Source organism: Bactrocera dorsalis, chromosome 2 (genome assembly GCF_023373825.1).
Source record: "Bactrocera dorsalis isolate Fly_Bdor chromosome 2, ASM2337382v1, whole genome shotgun sequence".
Taxonomy (NCBI): Eukaryota; Metazoa; Arthropoda; class Insecta; order Diptera; family Tephritidae; genus Bactrocera; species Bactrocera dorsalis.
Window position 1 is genome coordinate 85,722,060 of NC_064304.1, and position 27,812 is coordinate 85,749,871.

The 27,812-nt window shown below is 35.1% G+C and overlaps 1 protein-coding gene across 3 annotated transcripts in view; it reads right to left on the minus strand.

Moving 5' to 3' along the window:
* LOC105222701 (probable serine/threonine-protein kinase nek3) overlaps positions 1–26,310 on the minus strand; it is a 62,031-nt gene extending 35,721 nt beyond the window's left edge. Inside the window, exons 1-2 of one of the 3 annotated variants that reach the window (XM_011200125.4) lie at positions 26,153–26,310; positions 22,765–22,949 (exon numbers count right to left, since the gene is read on the minus strand). In XM_011200125.4, coding sequence (XP_011198427.2) covers positions 22,765–22,780 — 16 coding nt within the window. In that variant the 5' untranslated portion in view covers positions 22,781–22,949; positions 26,153–26,310. Of the gene's footprint in view, positions 1–22,764; positions 23,037–26,152 lie in introns of all 3 variants that reach the window. The other 2 variants (XM_011200127.4, XM_049449186.1) reach the window with 2 other exon arrangements.
* Positions 26,311–27,812: the final 1,502 nt, after the last annotated feature.

Sequence of the window (27,812 nt, forward strand, 5' to 3'; positions counted from 1 at the left end):
TATAAACGCTGAACGAAGTTAGCTAATTAGTTGTATTCGGGAATTTGTTTTTTCTTTAAATTTTCATGGTCAAATTAGAGAGAAAGTAGTGTCTGTTTTATCAAGGAGTATGGCGTTATAACTTTCAGCAGTGTTTTTCTGTAACAGAGTTATTAATTATTTCTGAAATTATCGCTGACAGTTCTCAACACAATCTCTCCGCAAGATTTCATGGCTCACATTTCTTTCTTTATGCCCTGAACAGGATATATTGCAAAAAAGTTTATAACCACTAGAAGGAAACGTTGTATCTAAATAATCAGCGTGACAAGCTGAGTCGATTTTAGCATGTCCGTTTATCGGCGTGCCTGTCTGACCGTCATTCTGTATAAACGTGTACTAGTCCTTCGATCTAATTTTGTACATGTTGGCTTCTCCCCAAGAGGCTGTTCATTTGTCGTAACCGCCGATATCGGACTACTAGAGCATATAGCTGCCATACAAACTGAGCGATCCGTATCAAGTGCGTGCAGGGAAAGCTTTTTTAGGTGACAATCTATCTTTACGAAATTTGGCATAAATTATTTATAAGCTAAGACATAAATGCAATCTCCGAAGAAATTTTTCAGTTCGAGTCACTATAACATTCAGCTGCCATGCAAACTGACCGATCAAATTTATTGTAAGAAATCTTATATTCATGTAGAGTATATACTTCGTTGTAATTGAAGTTTACGTGTTTTCTTTTTTTATATTTTTTTCTTGGTAAATTTATTCAGTTTTGCAGCTTATTATATAACAAAATAGACTGTGTGGCACCATTGACTTTTCTGCATAGACTTATGAGTTACTTTTTAATTTAAATATTTAAAATATTTTTTTTTATTCGCAAAAAACACAACGTCAAATAAATAAGCTTGTGTTTCTAGATAATGCTTTGGCGTATTGTTTCATTCTAATTGCTTAATTGTTTTCTCTGGCTGGTCAATGGTTATAAACGATATACAGATATATTTATCTTCAGATTAAAAAGCTGTACGGACACTTTCACTTTTGGAATCAGTTAGCCTTTTTGTTTTATAATTTTTTTTCTATAATTTGAAAAAAAATTAAAAATTTCAATATATTGCATTAATTCTGTTTTTTTTTAAATAACAGTATGGAGGTATGCGGTCTTCTTTCTTGCTAATATTCATTTTTGCTCCCAATGTGTATATATTTGTATATCTTCTTTATTGGCGTAGATACGGCTTACGCGGTTATATTTGTTTATATGTAAATTAAGTTGAATTATTTCGAGTATTTAAAATCAATTTTTGTTTTAAATATAACTTAGAAATAACGTCTTTCCTTGACATAGGCTTCTTTTGAGCTAAGCTAGCTTTCATAGAGAACACAAAAGTAATCGTGTAAACTAATTTCAGTTTTTTAGCTAAAGAAATTAATATTTAGATTTTGTATATTACAATATCCATACAAACCATTTAATTTTGAGTTTTTTGGTAAACGTCTAGCTCATAGTTTTGCAGTTTTGCATTGGAAATCTTTACAAGTTTGATCAACAAATGCTTTTAACTCTTACCTGCAATAAAAGAGATTAAAAAACATAATTAATTTTTTGTCTTTAAACAAAATTAGATGCTTCTAAAAATAATTTTAAGTACAGTTGCAAAACATATACAGTTATATTATGAGACAAAATACATGTGTATCATTAAATCATGCCTCAAACCAACGAAATTCAATGAAGCTTGCGATGTAAAAAATGTATGCGCAGTGTTGCCACTTAACAAAGTTTTTAATTTGACTTATTAATAAATAAATATAATATTCCAATGAAGATATTTAAGTTGCCTCACAAGCTAACTGTTTAAGTAATATCTTTACTCAAATTGCTAAATTCAGTTTTTTATAACTTTCTCTCTACAGTTTGGGGCTACTCCTCTTACTTTTGCAAATTTAATTAAAAAACCATTAAGTCACTCTTTAAGTAGACATAATTAATTGTCTGTCCTTACTGATTTTTCATTTCTAATGAATCGTGTATTTGTGTGTTTTAATGCATGTCAAGGAATTAGCAAAAAATTATGCCTGTAAGTGTTGCGACTTGGCACAACGAATTCTCCAAATTGCAGTCATTGTGGGCATTTAAATATTTATTTACATGCAAGACATAAAATCTGATTCCTCATAACCAAATTTTCCGAAACAACGTTTCTTAATTTTCTTTATCTATGTTTCGGACCACGAGTCTACCATTTCTCGTCTGTTGCAGCCTTATTTGGTTATGAAAAGGGAAATTTACTGCTGCGCACTACTCATAATTGTACATGCGTTGGGGATATTTTTAATATATAGTTCAAAGTATTAATAGTTATGCATATTAATTTTGTACGAATCTAGTTAGGAATAGGTGGGTCTGCGTGACCTTAAGTATATTGAAGCAAAGAAAAAAGGAACTTTAAAAGACACGTAAATATGACCATTTACTGTGCGTAAATGGAAATAGCTGTACTTTTATTGATACTCTATGTATTTCAATTTATGCTTTCCAATCCAAATTATATATAGGTTAGGTTGGGTTAAGTTAATCTGGTAGGCCGATAAGCCACGCAGAGATCAGTTTGGTCCTTTGCGATACCAGATGGAGTTCAGCTACTAAGTCCAAGAGGAGTAGTCATCGTTAAGGATGCCTGAGCTTGACGCAAATCTTAAAAGACTCTGCTGCCTCACTATCGATACAGCGTAGTTTTGCCAATGCGGGACAAGTGCACAAGAGATGTAGCATTGTTTGTCGGATGCCCTGCTCTAGACATTTTCTGCAGTTTATAAATATACAAATATTTGTAAAATTATTCTAGCCAACTAATGTTCGACGACTGAATAAATTTCATTTGAGTTTTCTTTAGCAACCAAAACTTTGCTTTCCTTTAAGGCAACGTCATTTTCCAATAATATTAATTATAATATTTACCAGGGCCCCAGTCATGTTTGGTGGTTTTATTTAGTTTTCTCTATTATGCTTTGATAAAATAGTAAAACAATCCGATAAAAATTACAAAATATGCAACATACATTAATGGTCAAGTTTTCAGCAGATTATATGCCCGACGTCAAGACATCCTGATGTCGCATGACGAAATAAAGGACTTAATTTAATAAATTGGAATGAATGGATTAATATTCCTATGACCGTTGCATCAATATAAGCCGAACGAAGTCGGATTTATATCCGACCAAGTAGGCTGGGATGTAGTGCAGGTCGTTTCCAAGTTGGTATATACTGGGTAACGCTAAGTGCGGCCTTCACGGTCTTTCAACTCCTGGACATCTTTAGTTTTGGAACTAGTTTTTGAAGAGATTAGCTCTATAGGATTTGATTTGCCTACGTCGCTGAGATAACATTGGGGCCATTAAAAGTGACTACCATTCCGGGGAACGTATAGAGACTCTGAGTGATGACAATTTTCACAAGGACAACATAAACAAAAATAAAGGGTGATTTTTTAAGAGCTTGATAACTTTTTTTTAAAAAAAAACGCATAAAATTTGCAAAATCTCATCGGTTCTTTATTTGAAACGATAGATTGGTTCATGACATTTACTTTTTGAAGATAATTTCATTTAAATGTTGACCGCGGCTGCGTCTTAGGTGGTCCATTCGGAAAGTCCAATTTTGGGCAACTTTTTCGAGCATTTCGGCCGGAATAGCCCGAATTTCTTCGGAAATGTTGTCTTCCAAAGCTGGAATAGTTGCTGGCTTATTTCTGTAGACTTTAGACTTGACGTAGCCCCACAAAAAATAGTCTAAAGGCGTTAAATCGCATGATCTTGGTGGCCAACTTACGGGTCCATTTCTTGAGATGAATTGTTGTCCGAAATTTTCCCTCAAAATGGCCATAGAATCGCGAGCTGTGTGGCATGTAGCGCCATCTTGTTGAAACCACATGTCAACCAAGTTCAGTTCTTCCATTTTTGGCAACAAAAAGTTTGTTAGCATCGAACGATAGCGATCGCCATTCACCGTAACGTTGCGTCCAACAGCATCTTTGAAAAAATACGGTCCAATGATTCCACCAGCGTACAAACCACACCAAACAGTGCATTTTTCGGGATGCATGGGCAGTTCTTGAACGGCTTCTGGTTGCTCTTCACCCCAAATGCGGCAATTTTGCTTATTTACGTAGCCATTCAACCAGAAATGAGCCTCATCGCTGAACAAAATTTGTCGATAAAAAAGCGGATTTTCACATTTCGAACCGAACACTGATTTTGGTAATAAAATTCAATGATTTGCAAGCGTTGCTCGTTAGTAAGTCTATTCATGATGAAATGTCAAAGCATACTGAGCATCTTTCTCTTTGACACCATGTCTGAAATCCCACGTGATCTGTCAAATACTAATGCATGAAAATCCTAACCTCAAAAAAATCACCCGTTACAAACGTTGGCGGAATATGATAAAGAGAAGTGAAGGGATGTCAAAACACCTAGATCTATCCCGGCTAGGACTGCAGCAACAAAACAAGACCCCAGTATGTGTCTCTTCAACAGGACATTATGTGAGCAATAAGATGGGGGTAGCCGGTAGGAACCCGCCGGCAGGTGTCGTCGTGACGGGTGGATTCTGCATACGCGGCGGAAACGCCAGCACTAGTAGAAGAATTTCTGATAAAAACTTGTGAATAAAAAAAATTAAAATCTTCTGTTTACTATAATACTTCCCGATATGTTTGGGGTTGATAAATTCTTGAAAATTGTTGACAATCTTTGCTGTTTATTTAATGTAGCACAATTTTGCTTTGAAACCAAACATTTTTCAGGGTCAACCTATAGAAGAAATACCTCAATAGCAGCCAAGTCTTAGAGTAAATTCAAAGATCAAGTGGTCAAATCAGCAGATGAAGAATTACACAAATAAAATTTAAGTAGAAAAGAACGTGAATTTTATTATTCTCATTCTTATTGCCGTTCTCGCTGATTTTCAGTGCTACTAATTGCGTTTTAATTCAAAGGCGAAGATTCCGTCCACCGACCACCGTCCTCAGCCTGCGCGGTGTTAATGCATGCCAATGTGCCATCATTAAATACATTAATATAAAATAAAACATTAATGCCGCTTTGCCGCAAGCTTCATTAGCACTTCATGCAACAAAGCAAAAACAAAAATATATGTGCCAATTGGCCTCCACACCACATTTTTCATGCGATCTGCACATGGCAATCAATAATTCTTTGACTCGTCTATTGGAAACAGTCTTTTTTTTAGTTTATTTGCATTTAATATTTGTTTCTAATTTCCGTTTTTGCTTAAATTTTGCCTTCATTTCAATTGGCTTCTCGGCTCCAACTAATTTGACATTTGACCGCAGCAGCTGCTTCAGCAACTCAAATTACTGTCAGCTCAACACTCAGCGCTATATGAAAATGAAAAATTCACTGCCTTTGGCATTGCTAAAATCATTATTCATTTTTGTGCAAGAATCTACCTTTTGAGAAGCGTCAGCTTTCAGCTCTTGTGCTGTGTTATTGAATTTATGCCAGCACTTTTCAAGCTCACAGGCGTCTTTTGTATCGGCCTGCATTGGCTACATCGAAGTAGGCATACGTGCATAAGTATTGTTGTTGTTGCTCATTTCATATTCCTTCTTACTACTGTGTTGGCTGGCGTTACCTTCGAATGCCTGAGAAGATGCGCTTGCAATGAAATATTGATATATTTGACTGGTATTTTATATCTTGGGAAAAATAATAGAAAATGTGCAGACGAATTGAGGCGTTTGAAATGATTTGTGTTGGTCAAAACAAAGTCAAATCAAGGTGAGCAATAAATAAATCGTGATGAAGAGCATTAAGTAGCTGATTTGTGTGGTGGGAAATCGCAACACTAAAGCGGGAGTAGTCACGGATATAATGTGTTTTAAAACTAGAAGGAAACCCGTGTTTTCTTTTAAACATATTAAGGTCAGTGAAAATTGTATTAAATTAATAAACAATTAAAGCTTATATAACATCTCTTGAAAATAAAAAAAAACAAAACGTGAAAAAGCGTTAACATCGGTTTACCTGCAGCTATATGTAATACTTCATAAATACAAAAGATACCTCGAAAGAGCTTGATTCTGATCGTTCAGTTTATATGACTGTTATATACTATAGTTCTACTCGATTTGCACTCTTGCTCTCTGAGAACATTCATCAGAAACTAGTTATAACGAAACTGTGGGATGGCATTTCAAGCTTCTTACGTACAGCAGCAAATGAAACCATTGGCTTTCGGAAAAGGCAAAAGAAAGCTGATACGATGAGGAGTGAACTGATAAGGAGCATGCTGCCGAGGATTGGAATTTAAATGTGCTCTGCCTAATTCACAAAAAGGTAGACCCAACAATCTCCGCTAATTACTCTGGGATAAGTCTCCTCAATATCGCATATAAGAACCATATCAGTGTGGCTTTAGGCTTGGGAAATCAGAAACTGATCAGATATTCACCATGCGCCAAATCTTGGAAAAGACCGGTGAAAAGAGAATCAATACATATAACCTTTTCGTTGATTTTAGGTCTGCTTTTGACAGCACGAAAATGAGCTGCCTTTATGCCGGCATGTCTGAGTTTGTTATCCCCGCAAAAGTAATACGGCTGTGTAAGCTGGCGTTGAACAAAAGCTCCTTCATTGTCGAGATGGACCTCACAGAGCCGTTCGATATCAAACAAGGTTTCAGACAAGACGACTACACATCGTCTGACTTCAATTCATGGCTCAATTCAATGCTGGAGAAAAGAATACGGGTCGCAGAGCTAAATAGAGAAGGTAAAATCTTCGATAAGATATCATTGGCCTCAACATCCACGCTCTTAGTTCTGCTTCCTCCAGGGAAAGGAAGCGAAGCAAATGGGCCTTGAAGTGAACGAGAGCGTGACGTAATTCTTAATAATAATTAATAATTTCGTCTATCATGGATGAACCAGCATTAACAGCAACAACAATGTCAGCCTGGAAATCCCACACAGAATAATTCTTGCTAACAGATGCTACAGAGACTGAGTGGGCAATTGAGAAGTTCCTCTCTCGACGAACAAAGACCAAACTCTATAAGAGGGGGTTAAGAGTTTTCGAGAGAAAGATTCTACGGAATATTTATGGACCTTTGCACATTGGCAACGGCGAATATCGATGGAACGATAACTGTACGAGATACATTTATGACGACATTGAATTTATAAAGCGAATTAAGAAACCGTGGGTTCGCTGGATAGGTCATGTCGTCCGTATGGATGAAAACACTCTAGCTCTGAAAGTATTCGATCCAGTACCCTCCGGGGGAAGTAATGGACGAGGAAGATGGGAAAGGATTTGGCTGTAGGACAGGACTGCGGAACTGTTGGTAGCTCGACTATAACCGTGTAAGTGGTGTCTGCGTCATTAAAGAAGAAGAAGGTAGTTTGACCCCTACACCCCTTGACTGCAATACAAAAAATCTTAGCAATCCAAAGTCAGCAAGAAACAGCCTCTAACAAAAAATTTGGCGATGCCACAACAGAATTAAACACGCGTCGTTTCACACAACAGTAAATCGTAGTTTCCTCCACGCCACATCCCCTCACCAACTCCAGAAATCCCACTGTGAGACGACCTTATTCGTGGCATCTAACGCGGCTCTAACCAACAGGTTGCAACGCACTTGCAACGCAGCATAAAAAAGAGCATAAACAACACGAACAACAACAACTGAAGACGCCACATTAACCGTGTAGTTGTAGACAAACAACAATAACAAGACGCTCATCCGCCTCGCATTGCAGCGATCAATGTTTTGCCTGATTAATGAAGTGTAAATAACGATCGAGCCGATGACTAACTAACGGAGCGATGCAATCGTGTGGGCGCTGGGAAACAAGGTGAGCTGGCGGTTTTGTGTTTGCCTGCCATTATTGATGGTTTTACCGTTGACTTTTGTGTTGATTTCAACACCAGCTTTTTTGCCGCACACATATTTTTTATTTATTTCATTAATATTTTTTATTTTTTTGGTTTTCATGTTTTGCTTTTTGTTGATTTGCTGCGCACACGATTTGCCATTGGCTGTTCGTTTCATTGCTCGCGTGAATGCGAAATGTTTTTGTTGTCCGTCGATTTGTTTGTTGTTTGCGTTATTATCATGTCAACGGTTTGTTTATTTACACGCGTTGTCTTGTAGGTGATTTGATTTCAGCCAAGTGTTGCAGCCGAGGTGTTCACATGCTGATTTTGTTGGTAGAAAAAAAGCTAATTGCCGTTTTTACGCATCGCTTGTGGCAAACGCAGCAAATACTCTGTGTCATGTTTGTGTGGGTGCGTGCCTTTCTTTGCACTTTTGCAATTCCACTCACAAGGTTTGCAATTTCTCTTTGTTTTCTTATTCGATTGTTGGGTATGGGGTTTCACTTAATGTTTATGTTTCGAGTTTAATATAATACGCCTTTGCTTTAGTTTGTTTAATGAGTTGTGAGAAAAATCCCTAGATTACTAGTAGGCCGATGAGTGCATGTGCCTATTCACTGCTGAGTGACCTATTTTCATTGCAAGCACACATGCGCAGAGGTGTCAGCGCTGGATCCATTTATTTAAAGGTGAGTAATTTTGGTTATTCGAATAGACGCATAAAGTTATATTTTTTTAAAAAGTTTTCTCTAACTAATAATATGTTAACATATTTTAAATCTGACAACTTGTACTAAAATTATGTGTGAAAAACTTTTCATGAAAAAAATTACTCTTGTAAATTCGGCTAAAAATTGGCTTCGAATGTGTTTTGTTACTTTCACGATTAAATATACTGTTATTTTTATTATATTTAAATACCTAACAACATTTTCAATAAAAATTTCATAATGTTTCCTACATCGTCCAGTGACATTATAAATGAAAACATTCCTGTACAATTGCTACACACCTTATTTAGGGTGATCCGTTTCGAGCTGCCCTTCGTAAAAAATATGGAAACGTCAAAATTAAGGGGAATGCTTATTATCATTCGAAAAATTTTTTTGGTATTTATTTTTTGAAGTTTATCTCATTCGAATGTTGGCCGCGGCTACCTCTCAGATGGATGTAACATGACAGCTTGACATGGAATTTTTAATCCTATTTCTATACAAAATTACGGGGTAACAATTAAGAAGATAATATTTTTCACATAGGAAAAAACTGACTATTGACTAGTGACTAGTAATCAAAAGGTGAAAATTTTAAATTTTGTGTTAAGTAAATACAAAATGCCGCCCAGCGTTACTTGGGCGAAGCGATTATCTAACGACATATTATAGTTTTTGGTTTTTTCATATCAGATAATACAGCACCGAGTTTGCCGGCTTTGCATATCAACCGCTTTCTGAGATGCTGCAGAATAATTACTGCTGTTTACGTATGTTTTTTGTTATTTTTTCATTAAAATTTAACAAAATATTCTTCAAATATTATACCATAATGCGTCGTTGGTTCTTAAATATAGAATGTGCTTTGCTTTACATGGATTGACCTTACTCCCTTTAGAAAATTTTTCGAAGTTTAAGGGTATAACTAGACCCACTACTTCTATTTTTAATTCTAAAGCACATTAAGCCTATGAATATAATAAAAGGTTTACCTATCAGTCGTTATTTGCACCATAAAGTCTAGCAAAGGGGAGGAAATAATTTCACTAGGTTTATGGGCCTAAAGTGCAATCTGAACCGATATCATCAACATTAACTGGATGCTTAAGAAATATTTGTAATAATTTTTATAAAAATTGCACACTCAAGGGGATTTGTTTGGTGTATATAGAATAAATACAACCGAAAGTGAGATAATTACTTTCTTCGGCAAAGGGTGGGTAGATGAATTACAGAATCTATGTAGTTTGGCATCGGGTTTGGCTACACTATTTACTGGAATAGATGCTAAATTAATTGTCAGTCATAGGCACAGCGGATTTCTTAACCGATATTAGGTATATTTCAAAAGTTTTATATACTTTAGTGTAAAATTTTTTATTAAGACGTCGCCCAGTCTTCGGTCTTCTAAGTACTCGGATTTTGTTTGTCAGTGTGAGATAATGCCAATATTATATGATGAGAAGAAGTACCCAACATTTTATAAGATTTATTTCACATGAATGTGTGTTGAAATTTTTAATTATTTGGCTTGAGTTTCAAAACAAACAACTCAAATTTACTTCGCCGTTTTATAAGCACCGACAACAGGCAATTATCGTATAAATTTTCTTCTTTCAATAAACTTAATTATCAATACACTTTAGGGATTTTAATTCACTACACAATATTCAAACAAAGAGTTCGGCAACGCGAAGCGAGTCTTTGCTAATTTGTCTATCTTCGATGCGATTCAATGCCGCTTTATTCGACTACACAAAAGACTTAAGCAACGAACCCGACTTGACACCAGAGGCGTCAGTTGCCACAAAAGTGTAGTTGTGCATAAAGCGGCACAGCGATTACAATGTGTAAACAACAACAACAAGAAAGCGCCAAATTTTACGCAAATGCCGCTGCGATTTGCAAACAAAAACTGCAACAAAAACAATAATAACATATGAAAAAGCAATCAAATTGCCGAAATTGCTCAAATAAATACAACAAAAAAACAAAAAACAGGTAAATATGCGCTTATGTGTAAATATACAAATACTTAGAAGTGAGCGTGTGTGAACTCGCTTGATGACGCTATGTTATAACCACTTCTCATCCGGCAGCAAAAACAAATTGCACGCAGTGGCATGGCAGCAGCATATAAATGGGTAAATAGATTCTACGCCATAAAAATAATAACAACAACAATGTAAAAATATTCTACAAACGTTGCTGCAGCGTAGCTGGGTAGATTTGCAATTTTCAGGCGTGAGCCAGCTCAGTAGAGGCAACCGGCGTAAAGGCTGTTTGCCTTGTGTTTCGCTTTGTTGTTTTTGTTTCTGCGCTTTGTAGCCGCGACTCAGCCACAATAAACAAAATATGCGCAGCCGGAATTTCCGCCGCAAGTTGCGTTGCGGCATTGTTAGCGTTCTTCTGGGTCTTCATAGCGCCCAGCTTTGCTTGCGCTATAGTTATTTGATTCTGCCGATTTTCATTTCCAGTGTTTATTCTTTCCATTTTGTTCGCATTTGCTTTGCTCTGGCATTTTTACGCTGATTTTTATCTGCGGCGTTGCAACAAATTTGCAAATAATAACATGCAATGAATGCGGCTGACGCTGTTCACGTTTACATAGACTTTTGGGAGGCTGATACATATCGTCTGCTAAATGTTTTTGTCGCTATTAAAGAAAATGTTTCCAAATTGCGGTTGCTCTCCCTAGGATATAAAGGAATAGTTTCATATCCAAGTATCGTAGATCGTTTGGGCAAGGTATTAAATGCAATTCTATTTATGGATGGCAAAAGGATGAATTGATCTTTTAATGCAGCTAACATCTCATTTCACGATAAGCCTGTATAAGTTCAGGTCAGTGATAGGTGAACTAGTCAGAACAGACACCAACCTGCAATTAGGCTCCGGAAAAGAGTGAATATACATGTGTATTAAGTGAAAAAAATGTTTTTGATTTAGTTGAGTCTTGGTGCAGTCAATCCTTCTCTAGCTCAGTAAGCATGGCATGAATTGCAAAAGTGTTCTAAAAGTGTGCTAACAGGTCACTGTCTAATTGACAGATATGCCAGCAGACTGGAACATTTCTATAATGACAATTGTTGGATAAGGCTGAGTTCAGGCTACAGCTCAGGTGATAACTGTCGAATAGTGGACGGCTTATGCTAAGTAAGTTAGCTGCAAATTGTAATACGCAGCTTCCGACCAAGAGCTGCAGGAGAGGAAGATTTGACTCAAAACGTTTAATGAGCCCAATGAACTTCCGGCGAAGAGGCGAAAAGATGTCGCCTTTAAATAAGCGTCCACAACCTCCACCGCGGTTGCCACGAGAGGGAGGCAACAAAGCGACGAGGGAACAATACAGCGAGCAGCATCAAAATTGCACAGACGTCGATGAAAACCATAGGCAAGCGACCATCATAATCAAAGCCCATAAGATTCTGATTATGGAGTAGTGGAAACCTGGAACGGATTAGGTTAACAAAGGGCAGGTAAGGATAGTATTCTATCACCTCAGTACATAAGGCTCTTACAAAAATGGTTAGCAGGCTAATACTGTTCTCGTCTTCGTCTCTTAAAACCCTGCCAGGTCTTCAAGTAAGCCCAGAGCCAATAACCTCGAAGCGGTGCGCGACAAGCCCCGTGGAGCCTCGAGAGACACGAAACGAAAGGAATGGCCAGCGGCAAAAGATCTTCCCTAAAAAAGCAAGGAAGACTCCCGCAAACGAAGGAACGGAACACAAAAGAGAGAAAACAAAGGAGGAAAATAGCTGTAAATCAGAGAGCAAATAACAGGTCCAAACCACAATCAGAGGACGCGATAATAAAAGCCAGCAGTAAGAAATAGCTACGCCGATGTCCTTAAGAATATTCGTAGTAAGTCAAATCTTAAAGAAGCTAAGATCATAAAAGCCAGCAGTAAGAAATAGCTACGCCGATGTCCTTAAGAATATTCGTAGTAAGTCAAATCTTAAAGAAGCTAAGGTTAAGATCAATGGGATCCGCAAAACAAGAGCCGGGGGTGTGACAAAAGCCAGTTTTCGCGGGACACTCAAGATCACCCTTCAAGACTTTGCAACTGTGGCCGACCTTAAATTAAAGGCTAATAAAGTGTTTAGAGACCTGGAGTCCCTTACAACAAAAGAGGAAGCTGCAAGGGCTATAAAGGAAGTGCTATAGGACCTCATCGAAAACTCGACGATAAACAGAAGAGCTTCTAACACAGTAGAGCAAGTAATATAGCATATATAACGATCGATGAGGATAAGGCTGGCGTACATTAAAATTGGCTGTTGACTGCAGGCTGTCACTGGAAGAAAACTCCTAGAGGTGTTTTCGCTGCTTTGGGCCAGCCTACTTGACTTGGGCCTGAAAGGGCCTGATAGGAGAGAACAAAGTGCTTGCATAAAAAACGGCCAACCGGGTTACAAATGAAAGAGTGCACAAAGCCGGCTTCATGCTGCTTAGCGTATCCATTTACTTAGATCAATGTGAGTGCTGGCGATCGTTACTTTTTATGAATGTGAAATGAATATATGTAAGCGATGTCAATTCTGATGCCCAACAGAAGACAGGCGAATGCGAGGATGCTAATGACAGCAACGAAAGGCGACAGTTAATGAACGCTCGTCAGAGGACCACATATATGTATTATAACTACTATAGTGATCAAATTGAAAGGTGAATTTTTAATTTATACTTCGCGTGTCTCGAATCGGTAATTTTTTTCTGTAAGTACTACCTGATAATGACATCTATGCTAAATTTCACGTCAAAATATTTATTAGTATTTCATATACGCGTCGTTTTGTGTGACTCTAAAAGTGAATTCTTCGATTTTTACTATGTCTGAATGTATTGAATAAAAGAAGAAGTGCGATAATACAGCATCTCATACTGCATTAGTTATTAGTGATCATTTCGCCACATTTTCAACTAATATCGTTCCGCAACCACCGCATTCGCCTGAGTTACCTCCGTGTAACTTCTGGCTATTTCACATGACCACTCCGAGGACACCGTTTTGACTCAACTGAGAATTTAAAAGCTGATTCGAAGAAGGCTCTGATGGCCATCACGACGGGGTATTTTCCCAAGTGCTATGATGACTGGGGAGTTTGTTGACATAAGTGTATTGCAGCGGGGGGATTACTTCGAAGGAGATGAAATGGTCAAAATTCACCTTTCAATTTGATCATTGGAGTTGTTTTCATGTCATTTTATGTTACATAAACTATTTCAGAAAATTGTTGTCTTATTGACTTTATTATTTTTGGTAATGTCAGAAAAAATATATCAATAAGCTAATGAATTAAAAATAAATAGTTTCTTAAAGAATTTTTCCGTAAGAATTGTCTGTTAATATTTTACATTTCATGATTTCAAATAAAATTTGGAATGTATAAAGCTTTAGCGAAAATCTCGTGTGCCTGAGCAAAATTTTGCATACTTTCCAAAAAACAACAGTAAAATATTATTTAGCATTCACTGCTTTATGGCAGTATCATCTGTATAAAATTTACATTATTATTTTTTATTGCTTAACGCCGAAAATTAATTCATTCAAGTACTTATCTGCACGTTGCGAAATAAATATTTCCCTTCAACACTGTTTCTTTATGCAATCCACACACTTTTCCCACAAATTAAAATTTTCCTCCGCGCAAGTTTCCCAAAATAACTTAATTTATTCACGCTTTTGCATAATTGAGCGTATTTGCATAAAGCACTTAGCTTCTTTTCTTCATAATTATTAGTTGCGTTGATTAAATTAATGGTTGGCTAGGGTTTCCACCGAAAATTCATAAAAATATCATAAAATCGGAAAATGTTCAAGAAGTTGTGAAAAGCGTTAGCCAAATGCTTAAGCAAATTGTAGGTGAAACAAACACAGCCGCATGCGCATAAACACATACACGCGCAATGGCGACTTTTTGCTGTTGCAACGTAACGATTGTGTTAAGTTTTCTGTGTCGCCAAGAGTGCCACACCAACCAAATTTGCCGCTTGCCTACCATTAAGCACAATTTTAAGTTCATAATATTTTATTGCCGCGGTTTTGGTGAGCATTTATTTGCTGGTGGCGCGGAGACGGCGACGGCGACGGCGACGACGACCTCTGCTTAATCTGCGCATTATTTTCTGTCTGTTGGCATTGCGGGGTCTCATGTTGCAAGCAATAATTGTCGGCAATGGCAGCGCATGCCGTAACCGCCGCGCGCCAGCATCACTGCCAGCTTTTGCTGCCGATGGTGGCGGTGACGGTGGCTCCTGGTTGCTGTTGATTGGCAGATTGCGGTTTTGCAACTGTGGCACGTGTTTTTGTGCTCATACCGCCGCTAAGCAGCTCACCTACACACATACAAAGTTAATCATGAGTGTGTGCGTGTACTGTTACGGTGCGCAGAGTTCAAGGCCGAAACGGCCCATTCACAATTCCCAAAATTACGAATATGACTGAATGCTGGCTGCGCTCTTTATTTGCTAAAGGCGACACAAAAGAGTTAAGCAACAAACTCGATGCCATTTACTTTGCAAAGCGGTGACGTTTAATTGGTATTAAATATAATTAGGCCACTCAAACAACAACAAAGTGTTCAAAATGGTTCAGTTTAGGCAGATAAACGGTTAATTAGATGAGTAATTAAAAAGAGGAATATGAAAAATGTAATCTTGTATTATTAGTATACTGATATAGATTCAGCGCTCTTAGTAATTCTGAGGTGAACGAAAAAAAAAATAAAAACTGAAGGCGACGAAATTGAAGTTGTACTCAGTAACAACTTAGTCGCTTAATTTCTGGCGAAAATATGTGAATTTTGATTTTTTGTCTAATAAGTATAAAAATTTGAAGTTTAAATATTCAACTGTCGTTAACGAGAAAGCTTTAAATTAAATTTTCAGTTGTTAAATTTACCGAACAATAAGCGAGTACCAATTAAACATAAACGAAAGGTATAATTTGTGTAAGTACTTAATTTTTTAGAAAAGTAATAAATTAACTTAAAATCAAAATAAGCACAACATAATAAAAAATGGCAAGTAATTGCGCATAATCATGTGTTAAACGAGTATGAGATTATTTGAGTAATGTGAGTTTCAGAAACCAAACACATGGCACAAAAGCATGGAAAAGTATATAATTGCATATACGAGTATATATGTATGTATATAAAAGTCTTTATTTGGCTTGTTTGAGAAAATTGGCGGAAAAAGTGTTTGGAATTTCTTTACAAAACATGAATACAAGTACATCAGATTTGTGAATATGACGCCTAACGCGCAAGTCGCTGCTTCACTATGTGTAATATAACATATTCTGATTTAGTCAGGGTATCTTCATTAGAGTGCATTTTTTATATAAAATCGCGTATGCGGAAATATTCTACGCATCATTATAAACAATTTTGCCTAAGAGACAATGGGTCTTAACCCCGTTCAAAGCCAGCGATTTTAAAGGAAAAGTGGAAAATCTGAATAATTAGTTGTTAGGGGGATATGTAAGCTATTTCGGTTTTCGGTTGCCCGATCTGGCCGATTCTGACAAATAATCAATACAATATCAAAATGCACCATCGTATTAAATTTTTTTCGGATATCTCAAAAACCGGCAAACAAGTTTTTATAATCTCTAAAACACTTCGCCTAATTTCTCTCTTACACACTTTTCCGTCTGTCTGTATATATAACGGGTGATTTTTTTGAGGATAGGATTTTCATGCATTAGTATTTGACAGATCACGTGGGATTTCAGACATGGTGTCAAAGAGAAAGATGCTCAGTATGCTTTGACATTTCATCATGAATAGACTTACTAACGAGCAACGCTTGCAAATCATTGAATTTTATTACCAAAATCAGTGTTCGGTTCGAAATGTGTTTCGCGCTTTACGTCCGATTTATGGTCTACATAATCGACCAAGTGAGCAAACAATTAATGCGATTGTGACCAAGTTTCGCACTCAGTTTACTTTATTGGACATTAAACCAACCACACGAATGCGTACAGTGCGTACAGAAGAGAATATAGCGTCTGTTTCTGAGAGTGTGGCTGAAGACCGTGAAATGTCGATTCGTCGCCGTTCGCAGCAATTGGGTTTGTGTTATTCGACCACATGGAAGATTTTACGCAAAGATCTTGGTGTAAAACCGTATAAAATACAGCTCGTGCAAGAACTGAAGCCGAACGATCTGCCACAACGTCGAATTTTCAGTGAATGGGCCCTAGAAAAGTTGGCAGAAAATCCGCTTTTTTATCGACAAATTTTGTTCAGCGATGAGGCTCATTTCTGGTTGAATGGCTACGTAAATAAGCAAAATTGCCGCATTTGGGGTGAAGAGCAACCAGAAGCCGTTCAAGAACTGCCCATGCATCCCGAAAAATGCACTGTTTGGTGTGGTTTGTACGCTGGTGGAATCATTGGACCGTATTTTTTCAAAGATGCTGTTGGACGCAACGTTACGGTGAATGGCGATCGCTATCGTTCGATGCTAACAAACTTTTTGTTGCCAAAAATGGAAGAACTGAACTTGGTTGACATGTGGTTTCAACAAGATGGCGCTACATGCCACACAGCTCGCGATTCTATGGCCATTTTGAGGGAAAACTTCGGACAACAATTCATCTCAAGAAATGGACCCGTAAGTTGGCCACCAAGATCATGCGATTTAACGCCTTTAGACTATTTTTTGTGGGGCTACGTCAAGTCTAAAGTCTACAGAAATAAGCCAGCAACTATTCCAGCTTTGGAAGACAACATTTCCGAAGAAATTCGGGCTATTCCGGCCGAAATGCTCGAAAAAGTTGCCCAAAATTGGACTTTCCGAATGGACCACCTAAGACGCAGCCGCGGTCAACATTTAAATGAAATTATCTTCAAAAAGTAAATGTCATGAACCAATCTAACGTTTCAAATAAAGAACCGATGAGATTTTGCAAATTTTATGCGTTTTTTTTTTTTAAAAGTTATCAAGCTCTTAAAAAATCACTCTTTATGAACTAGTCCCTCAGTTTTTAAGATATCGTTTTGAAATTTTGTAAACGTCATTTTATCTTCAAGAAGCTGCTCATTTGTCGGAACTGCCGATATCGGACCACTATAACATATAGCTACCATACAAACTGAATGATCGGAATCAATTTCTTGTATGGAAAACTTTCACATTTGACAAGATATATTCACGAAATTTGGTATAGATTATTTTCTAAGGCAACAATGTAGTCTCCGAAGAAATTGTTTACATCGGATTACTATAGCATATAGCTGCTATACAAGCTGAATGATATATCCTTACGATTACGATATATCCTTAAGAAATTTGGTATGGGGTATTGTTCATAGAAATAATGTAATATCGAAAGAATTTGTTCAGATTGGCTCACTATAGCATGTAGCTGCCTTACAAACCGAACGATCGGAATCAAGGGCTTGTATGGAAAACTTCCGCATTTGACGTTTGTTGTTTTGTTGCTTTTCTTACAGGGACACAATCGTTATTCAAACTTTGTTTAGAAATCAAAACAAATTTAAATGTTGAGCGTTGTGCAGGATATAGGATAAGAATCATTACTACTTATAGCTGTCTCTATGCAACTCTCAATGGTTGCGAAAACTAAATATTTCCAAGAAATGGAAATGTCTCTAAAAAAACAAAAACTGGAACGTCAAAAAATATAAAGAGATGTGATAAGGAATAGGACTGAAGGAATTGGAAGCATTTAATATAAATGGTATGAATATGCTTTTTGTACACCCTTATACTAAAAGTGTATAAGGGGTACAATTTGCAACATTTGTTGTATGAGCACTCCATTGGATAACAGTGTACCTTCTCTCTTCTTCTTTTGCTCATTTTACAGATTTATGTTTTGCGCCATATGGCATATGCTTCTTTTTTCAAATAGAGTAGCGTAAACGGGTCTCGTTGGATATGCTTGATCTTGCGAATTTCGATCCCACATTTATGGAGAGCATTATAACTGCCGATAAAACATGGGTTTATGAGTTCGACCTGCAAACAAGTCAACAATCATCAGAATGGAGGGAAAAAAACAAGCTGAAACCAAAAAAACGACGCCAAAGCCGATCAAAGATCAAGATAATGCTCAATGCTTTTTTCGATATTCGTGGTTTGGTGCATCACGAATTTGTTCCAGAGGTACAGACGGTCAATAAAGAGTTCTATTTGGCCGTATTGAGGCGTTTGCGTGAGAACATTCGCCGGAAACGACCGGAATTGTCCAAAAATAATTTATAGATTCTACACCATGATAAAGCAGCATCGTATCAAGCCATGACTGTGACCGAATTTAAACCCAAAAACCACCAGTTAACTACCGTATTCACCGGATTTGGCTTAGTGTAAAAAATTGTGGCAGGATTCGATGGATTTGATATGTGAGCAATTAGTTCATGAAATTTAACGTTTGAAAGATGTTAGGCTTGGCACTTAAAAAAATCTTTAATTAAATAATTTTTCTTTTGATGAAGAAAAAAAATGTTGTTAATACCAAAAAGTGGTTTGATTAATGTGATGCTATGAAAAAATTGAGTAAATCGGAATTGTTTTTGTTAAATTGCGTAAAGCCAAAAGGTCAACCAAGTACATGTTCCAAAGAGGTAGAAGTAAAAAAAAAGATACAAATTGATTTTGAATGACTAGGGTTATTAATATAATGAAAGCTATAAAGATTGAGTGCCCAAGCACATAATCAACATCTCTATATTCTCAAGAGTTTGCGGTCGATTTTAGCTGTTCACAGATTTCAAAAGCGGCAACGAAGAAATAGCCACAGAATTTGTGGCCATTTTGAAGACTGCAAAACAATCGTGTTTTGGAAAAGTTGAATACGAGTATACTCGCTCTGAGGACCTTATGCTAAAAAATTATTTTATTATTATTATTTTTTTTTTTTTTAAATTGAACATTTCAGCCAGATTATGATCAGAATGAATATCAAATGACTAAAAGACCTAAAATAGTGCGCATGCGCTGAAGAGCACTTACGCAATTTCGATACATGACCATAACTAAACAAATAAATTCCGTGGTTGTATTGTAGAAAAATGCAGAATTTTATGACTAAAATGAATTTGCTGCTTCAAATGCTTTTAGGTACACACATTCACCACAAATTGGTTAAATACTTATTTTAAATGAACATATGTACTATATATCCATATTGGTGTAATTAAGTTCAACAAAAAACGAGATGTGATGGTATTCGATTGGACAGCTGAAAACAAGATCACGCAGACGCTGCAAGGTTTCTAATGTGCCATAAAGCAATAATAAGACAATTTCTGTATAAATATGTGTAAGCACATGTATGCCCTAATCACACAAACACGCATAACTGTGCAGCGTCAGTTCGGTCGCGATGGTACATTGCCAACAGCTATGAATAACGCAACAATTAGAATGCACGGTGGCGAGCAAGTGCAAGCGCAACACTGCGTGTTTGGCGGCAAACGGGTCTGGCTGCTTGATCAGCTGCTTGATGCGCCATCAAGTGTGCGCGTGTGTGTGCATGTTAGTGCCATAAATGTTTACAGTTGTTTAACTGTTGCTGCTGCTGCTGGCGTTCGTTGCTTTGTTTGCTGCTTTATTTGCCAAACTTTGCTTTTTGTTTTAAGCGGTTTTTTCGCTCACAAGCGCATTGAGGATATGCTCATTTCTATTTCTTATTTGCTGGCAAAAAAAGCTGCATTTGTTGCAGCATACAGTCGCCAGCAGAGTGGCGTCGTAACCTTTCAAAATTTGCAATTCGCTGCAAAATTTATAATAACAACAATAACAAATACAACGCGCTGTTGAAGGCAACAAAGTCACAAAGTTGCAGAGCTGGTTTTGTCGCTTTGACGGGTTAAACATTGCTATTTACAACTGTTACTGCTATTTAATGCCTGTTAAGCATCAAATATTGTTGTTGTTAGTGTTAACAATGCACCTCCAAATTATGTGAAATTGAGAAGAATTAAGAAAGTTGTTTCCACATATTCTCCTTATGCTATTCATTTCTCTCGAGCAGTGCTAGCGCGAGACAATTTATCGCCTAAGAAAATGCCAATTCTGCGAGAAGACAGCCATGAACTAAATTTAATTGAAATCGGTAAGGCAGGTCTCGAAATATGACATTTCCTCTACACAATTACACAGTTCTATAATAAGAATGTTTTTGTTTCATGCCCTGAATACTTATTTAAGCAAATTTTATGGCTTCGAGTGCCCAGATCACGAATTTATTCCTTAAAGTATTGAATGTGTTCCGGTTTTTTTTTTGAATTTTGCATAACTTATACTTTCATCAATTATAGACTTACTAGAAATGATATTTATTTTTTCTGTCATGATTTAGGGATTGCGCCCCTTGATCGCGTATATAATGCCCCCGATTCTCAGTCACTTTACCGAAATTGTGCTAAAGGTGTTAATATATCAAGCGTGGAGATATCTTGACCTACTGTCTAAAAAATATCTTCTTTTACTCAATGAAAATTTCCTTTGGGATTTCAAATATCCTGGGATTTCGACCAGCAGAAGTAGCGGTTGGTATATCCACGTCAAGGTTATGTTTTCAAAATGAACTCAGACATTTAATAAGAGATAAAGTTAGAAATGATAAAGCAACTTGTCAAATGCTTCGAGATGTTTAGGGTTGTTAGCCGAAAATTTTCTAGGCAACTTATAAAGCAACAAATAATGAAGAAGTATCTGACAAAATTTTGGACTTTATGAGCAAATACGAGGATCATTATAGATCTTCGCCGCAATCATCTGGTAAGTTATTCGGATAATTTAAAAATCCATAGTAATACCAAGATCTAAAAGTAATAGAGGAATGGTATCAAGGTTGATGGGATCGGTACAAGATGATAAAGAACTTCTGGTTCGAAAAAAAAGATTTTAAACTGGAAGACTATACAATATATGCTCATGAAAGGCTTTTTAATAAAATAAAATATTTATTTTTCACTCTTTGTTTACTTCGTTGAAACAAAACCAACATTATAAATATACAAAAAAAAACGAAAATTCTAATTAAATTCCGCGGGACATTGATGTTTAAAAAAATGTATTTTGCTAAGTCATCGTGAATGTTGGAAACTGCTAAGGGTGCTTCAGTTTTATCAAAAATACAAGCCTGTTATGAGTGATGCAAAGCCTTCAAAGACGGTCGAAAAATCGTTGAAGATATATCTCCTTCTGGACGACCTGCGACCTTTGAAAATCATCAGGCAAGTATTAGAGAGATGGCAAGTGAGCTTGACTTCTCTCGCGTATCCGTTTGAATGATTTTGGCGGATATTTGGGTATGAAACGACTCGCCCCGATAAAGCTGAATTTTTTTGTAAAAGACTACCGTAAACAAATCTCTTGGGACATGCTTTAATGTGCGATTTTCGATCACACATTCATGAAGAGAATTACAACTGCCGGTGAGACATGGGTTTATGAGTTTGACACGCAAGCAAGTCAGCAATCAATGAAATGAAACCCGTTTTAAATTGTTCGAAGAGATAAAACAAAATTCGCTGAAGGAGTTGAAAGCTATCCCAAAAAGTGCTATGAAAAGTGTCTGGAGCTGTGAGCAGAAATGTATCTAAAATCGATTTTGTATCTGGGGCAACAGATTCAATATTTGAGCATAAAATTCAAAAAGTAATAACAAGTTCCCTGGCTATCAAAGTCGAGTCATAGGGTTAGGTATTGTATGGCTCATTGTCTTCATTACACAGAAGGCAAAGACCTTGTTTAAGACTGTACGAGTATGTTAAGTGAATTCAACAGTAATACCATATCATACTATATTTTTTACTTTATTGCAGAAAGTTTTCTCGGATATCGTTTAAAATATTAAAATGTGGTGTTTTAAATCGGCTATAGCAAAAAAGAGTACAAGCCAAAGGAAGCTTAGATCTTACATATTTCTAACAGCTGGTTGCCACTCTATGGTAATACGAAGTCTTGGGCATCAAACTCTTAGTAATTACAAACGTTTAATATTTTGCTACAAATATTTTGAACAGTTAGTGCAGCAGTTAAAACTTAAGGTACACAGAGGTCACAGTGCATAAATATATTTTGTGGCTAAGTATAAATATATAATATATCTAACAGGTAAATGTGTATGTAATGATAAAGGTCGCTTTGGACTCACCTTTAAAAGGTCGCATTTCTGTCACTGCTAGCTGTCACTGCTGGCTTGATGTTGCCGCTGCTGTTATTGTTTGTTATTGTTTTGAATCTTTTTGCACTCGATTTCTTTGCCTTAGTTAAAGTTACACTCTTTCTCGTTGCGATATTTTTCTAAAGTTATTTTTCCTTATGTAAGTGTGGCTATAGCTAAGTAAATGTGTGTGTGTATTTGTTAGTGTGTGTGTGTGAGTGTGTGTTGGTCGTGCGCTAATCTTTGCTGTTGCCGTTATTTCGCTGTGAATTTGATGTAATCACAGAATAAGACACAAGTTGTCTTTTCATTTTCACTCTGCGAATGTTCAATGCAAAAGCAAAAGCGAAAACAACTAAATAAATAATAATAACAGCAACAACAAATGGGCGAAAGATAAAAACAAAAATAAATCGTATAAAAAATTTAAGGGAAAACCGCCAAGTTAAACAGATTATATGTTATGTGCAAAGCGCCTGCGCGGCGAGTGTGGCACGTTTGCTTCACATTGTCTACCGTTGTGGCTCATTTCATGTTCGGTACTCGAATAAATGTTTATATGTATGTCGCACACTTATTTTGTTGGTTTTTATGTTTTTAGCGTTCTCATTGGTTTTTAGTATGATTTTTATTGGCATTTTTTGCCATTTTTTAGCCTTTTGCTATTTTAGAGCTAGTTTCATGCAACTTCGCTACTTTGTTAACTATTAAAGTTGGTTATATTCTTGACGCCCTTAATTACATTGTACTCTAAGTCTTAAGGAGTAGTTTTTATTTGTTTGGTTGGTTTAATTGTGTAAGTTTATATTATGTATAGAGTTTTCTCTCCATAAAAAGTTACCAAAAAAGCGGCTGTTTTGCTGTTATTACTAGCCGACACTAAGGCTAATATGGAACAATTAATTCAAGTTTAATAGCATTGCGGAAATGTTCATATTTTACACGCGGTTTCAAAAAGAAACCTTTTATGTCGTTGCTATAGAGAAAATATATTTATTTACACATGTTTTCTTTTTGAAACTTTTATACTGTGCAATAAAAAAGTTAGTAATTTAAAATGCAATACTCAAAAATGGTTAAGAATTAGATAATACAAGTGAAGAATTATTTAAATAAAAATTTAATTTTGTAATTTAATTATATTTATTATTACTTATTATTATTATTTTTATTTTATTATGTAATAATCTACTTTCGATTTCTGTCTCCAAAAGATTTTCGAAATTTATCGATAACATTAAGGTAATAACGTTTCCACATATTTTAATCGACTTGATTTAATTTTTTAATAAAAATATGTTAACAAATCAAAAATTCAAATCAATTTAATACAGAAGCCAAACAGAGCTCTTTTATTAATTACTTTATATAGTTAACACAATGAAAGCAGAGATTATAAAATAATTTACTGAAAATCGATTACGTAAATTCATATAAGTATGTATATCCCGAAATTTGGTTGCTCCTTTTATTAAAAAAACTTCTTTTTTGGCTTGCTAAGTACTAGCTTTGTTGATATTTTATGTTTTAAAATCAAGTTCCAATCCCCCCCAAAAAAAAATTCTATGACAAAAACTTTTTATCAAAACGGTATTTAAAAAATGTTTTTTTTATTATATTTTCTAAATTTTAAACTTATTTTATAATTTAAATTTTCTGAAATTTTGTTTCAAATTTTATGTAATTGCAATTTTAGCCTGAGCGAAATATTAAAAAAAAGAAATAAAAATTAAAAAAAAAAAGTTATATAAACTAAAAATAATCAATTCAAAATAGTATCAAAATTAAAAAAAATTATAAAAAAATTATATAATTATTTTTTTAATTTGTTATGATTTTTGTTAATGAACAATACGAAACCGTGAAAAAAATATATAAATTTAAAATAAACAAACCAAAACAGAATCGAAACTAAAAACAATCATTAAAAAATTAAAAAGATAATCATATTATATATAAAGATTAATAATTATATAATTTTTTTTTAATTTGTTGGTAATTATATATGTATTTTTTTTTAATTTTTCTTTTCACAAACTCTATGGAATTATTTGCTAGAAAAGACATAAAGTAATTGTGAAAAATATGACGTCTCCATTGAAAGTCGACAATAGCATTATTTGTATCATATTTTTTATAAAAAATAATTAGTTCTTTGATTTTGAAAATAATTAATGAAAATAACAAATTCTTTCAATTTGAAACTAATTGATTTAATTAACAGAAATACTGTTGATTTTCTACATTTTAAAAAGTATTACATTTTTCATTTCAGTGCTGATTGGAAAATAAATCAAATTAAAATACAAACGTTATTTACAATAATTTAATCCTTAAAAAAATTTAGGTGTTTTTTGAATATAATTTTCAAACAAATAATCTATAAGCTATGACTGATTTTTCATAATAAAATGCTTTAAAACATTTTTGAAAATACATATTTCTACATTTGAAAGAAACTTCTTTCATTGAAAACATTGATTGGTTTTTTCGAAAATATCTCAGTCCTTTGAATGCTTATAAATTTGGTCAAATATTTTTTTAAAGAATATTATATATGACTGTAATCTTTAATTTTAAGTATTTTATATTTATTTGGAAGCTTTAGTTATAATAATTTTAATGTTTTTTTTTTATTTATTTTCAGCTGAATCTTATATAAATTATATTTGCAAGTACTTTCATCGAAACTTTTTCGTTTTTTTAACTTTTTACTGGAAAATTTGTTTTGTTTTATTACTTTAAATTTCTATGCATTTATTTATTTAAAATTCGTGGGTAAAAATTTTAATGTTCATTTTTATGTAAGTAATTCTATTAGCAAAATGTAATTTATTAGTTTTTTATTTTATATATGCATCAAGTTATTTATTTAAATTTTAGTAACAGGAAATTTAAATTTTCTTTATTTTTAAAAATAAATATTTATCTAACACGACCACAATTACGAATATCACAAATTAAGTTTTCCAAACTTTTTATGCTTGTTTGCATGTTTTTTCAGAAGCTGCGAGCATCCTTTTTACGCCTTTATGCTTATTGCATTGACTTTTATAAGTTTCTTCACTGCTGTTTCTTTTGTTCAAAGAGCACACAAAATAGTAAATGAAACTTTTATTAAAGGATTCAGTTTTCACCAAGCGCTTTATTACGGGGTTTAGAACTTTACAAATGTATCTTTCTGTGACATAATTCTGTTTTTCTTTTTATAAAATAGCAACAATATGATTTTAAAGTTTTCACAGCACACTTATAATTTTGAATTAATATTTTTATATAATCATGTTTTTGTTTTTAGCACAGCTTATTTTGAAATATTTTCTTTATTTTTTCATAAACAGTTTGAAGTTGTTTCGAAAAATTCAAAATTTCAGCTAACCAAGCACTTTATATTTGTAGTAGACACCCGCAGTTGAGGAAGTCGTTTGAGTTGTATAGATTTTCCCAAAAGATTTTACACAAAACCGTAGCCGTGGACAGTGAAGACGTCTTCACACGATCGTTACCAACATTTGAATGTTTCATTTGGCAAATGTGCCGACGAACTTTAGTAGTACTTACCGCCTTATTGTCGAATCGGCGCTTCTTCAGCGACTCAAAAACGAAGATGAAAAGAAGTGAGTGATGAAAAAATACGCAAAACCAACAAAAGTTCATAGAGCACAACAACAACAACAATATGCAGCGATTTAAGCCATAATAACAATTGGACGATAGCAGCACAAGCGACCAGTGCGGGGCAGTGTTGTTGGTTGGCTGTTGAGATGACGATGCGTCGCTACAGCGAAGATGAGGCTGGCGCACCAGCACGACTGCGCGCAACCCCAACAGCCAGCAGCCTCGATTATGGGGCGGACGGAGTTGGGTGATGCGATTACCAAAAGCAAAGAAATCAAAAGCAGCTGAAAGCAAAAGCAAAGCTTTGCGCTCTGAGAGCACGAGTTTGTGCAAACATTATGCTCAACTGGCATTGTGAATATTGGCGAAGCCCAGCGACGATTACAGATATTATAAATCTACCTAATTTGCATACTGAATGTATTCTGGAGCGTTTGCGCAAACTGAAGAGACTTGTACAAGCCAGAAAACTAAGAGACATGGCGCTCGTACAGAAAAGCGAATGCTCATCGCTGCTACGCTGCCACGGCGCTTAAATGTTGACTACAGTTGTTGTAACGTAGCCATTCATTCATTTCATTTCCTGTTGGTTCGTTTGGTCATATCGGTCATTTTAATGCGTTCATTGGCAGTCAGACCTTATTTTTCATTGACTGAAATTACATCAAATCAAATCAAATCAAATCAAATCAAATCAAATCAAATCAAATCAAATCAAATCAAATCAAATCAAATCAAATCAAATCAAATCAAATCAAATCAAATCAAATCAAATCAAATCAAATCAAATCAAATCAAATCAAATCAAATCAAATCAAATCAAATCAAATCAAATCAAATCAAATCAAATCAAATCAAATCAAATCAAATCAAATCAAATCAAATCAAATCAAATCAAATCAAATCAAATCAAATCAAATCAAATCAAATCAAATCAAATCAAATCAAATCAAATCAAATCAAATCTAATCTAATATAGTATGATCATCAACTGATGTACCTTCTAGTATCAAATCAAATCAAATCAAATCAAATCAAATCAAATCTAATCTAATCTAATCTAATCTAATATAGTATAATCATCAACTGATGTACCTTCTAGTATCAAATCAAATCTAATCTAATCTAATCTAATCTAATCTAATATAGTATAATCATCAACTGGTGTACCTTCTAGTATAATCCTCATTAGATTGATTAGAATAACCCGTTTTCTATCCAATGCAGATCTTTCAATTTCTTTTTCTGCGCTGAGATAACTTCTTTCAAATTGCTGCACTGCATTAATTAGTACAAATTTCTAAATGCCAGCCAATTGAATTGATAAAATTTGTTGTCGTCTGACAGTTTACAGTTAAATTTTACGACTCGCTCATTGCCTTAGTAGGTGTCGTTGTTGTGAACTGCAAATGGACTGCCTG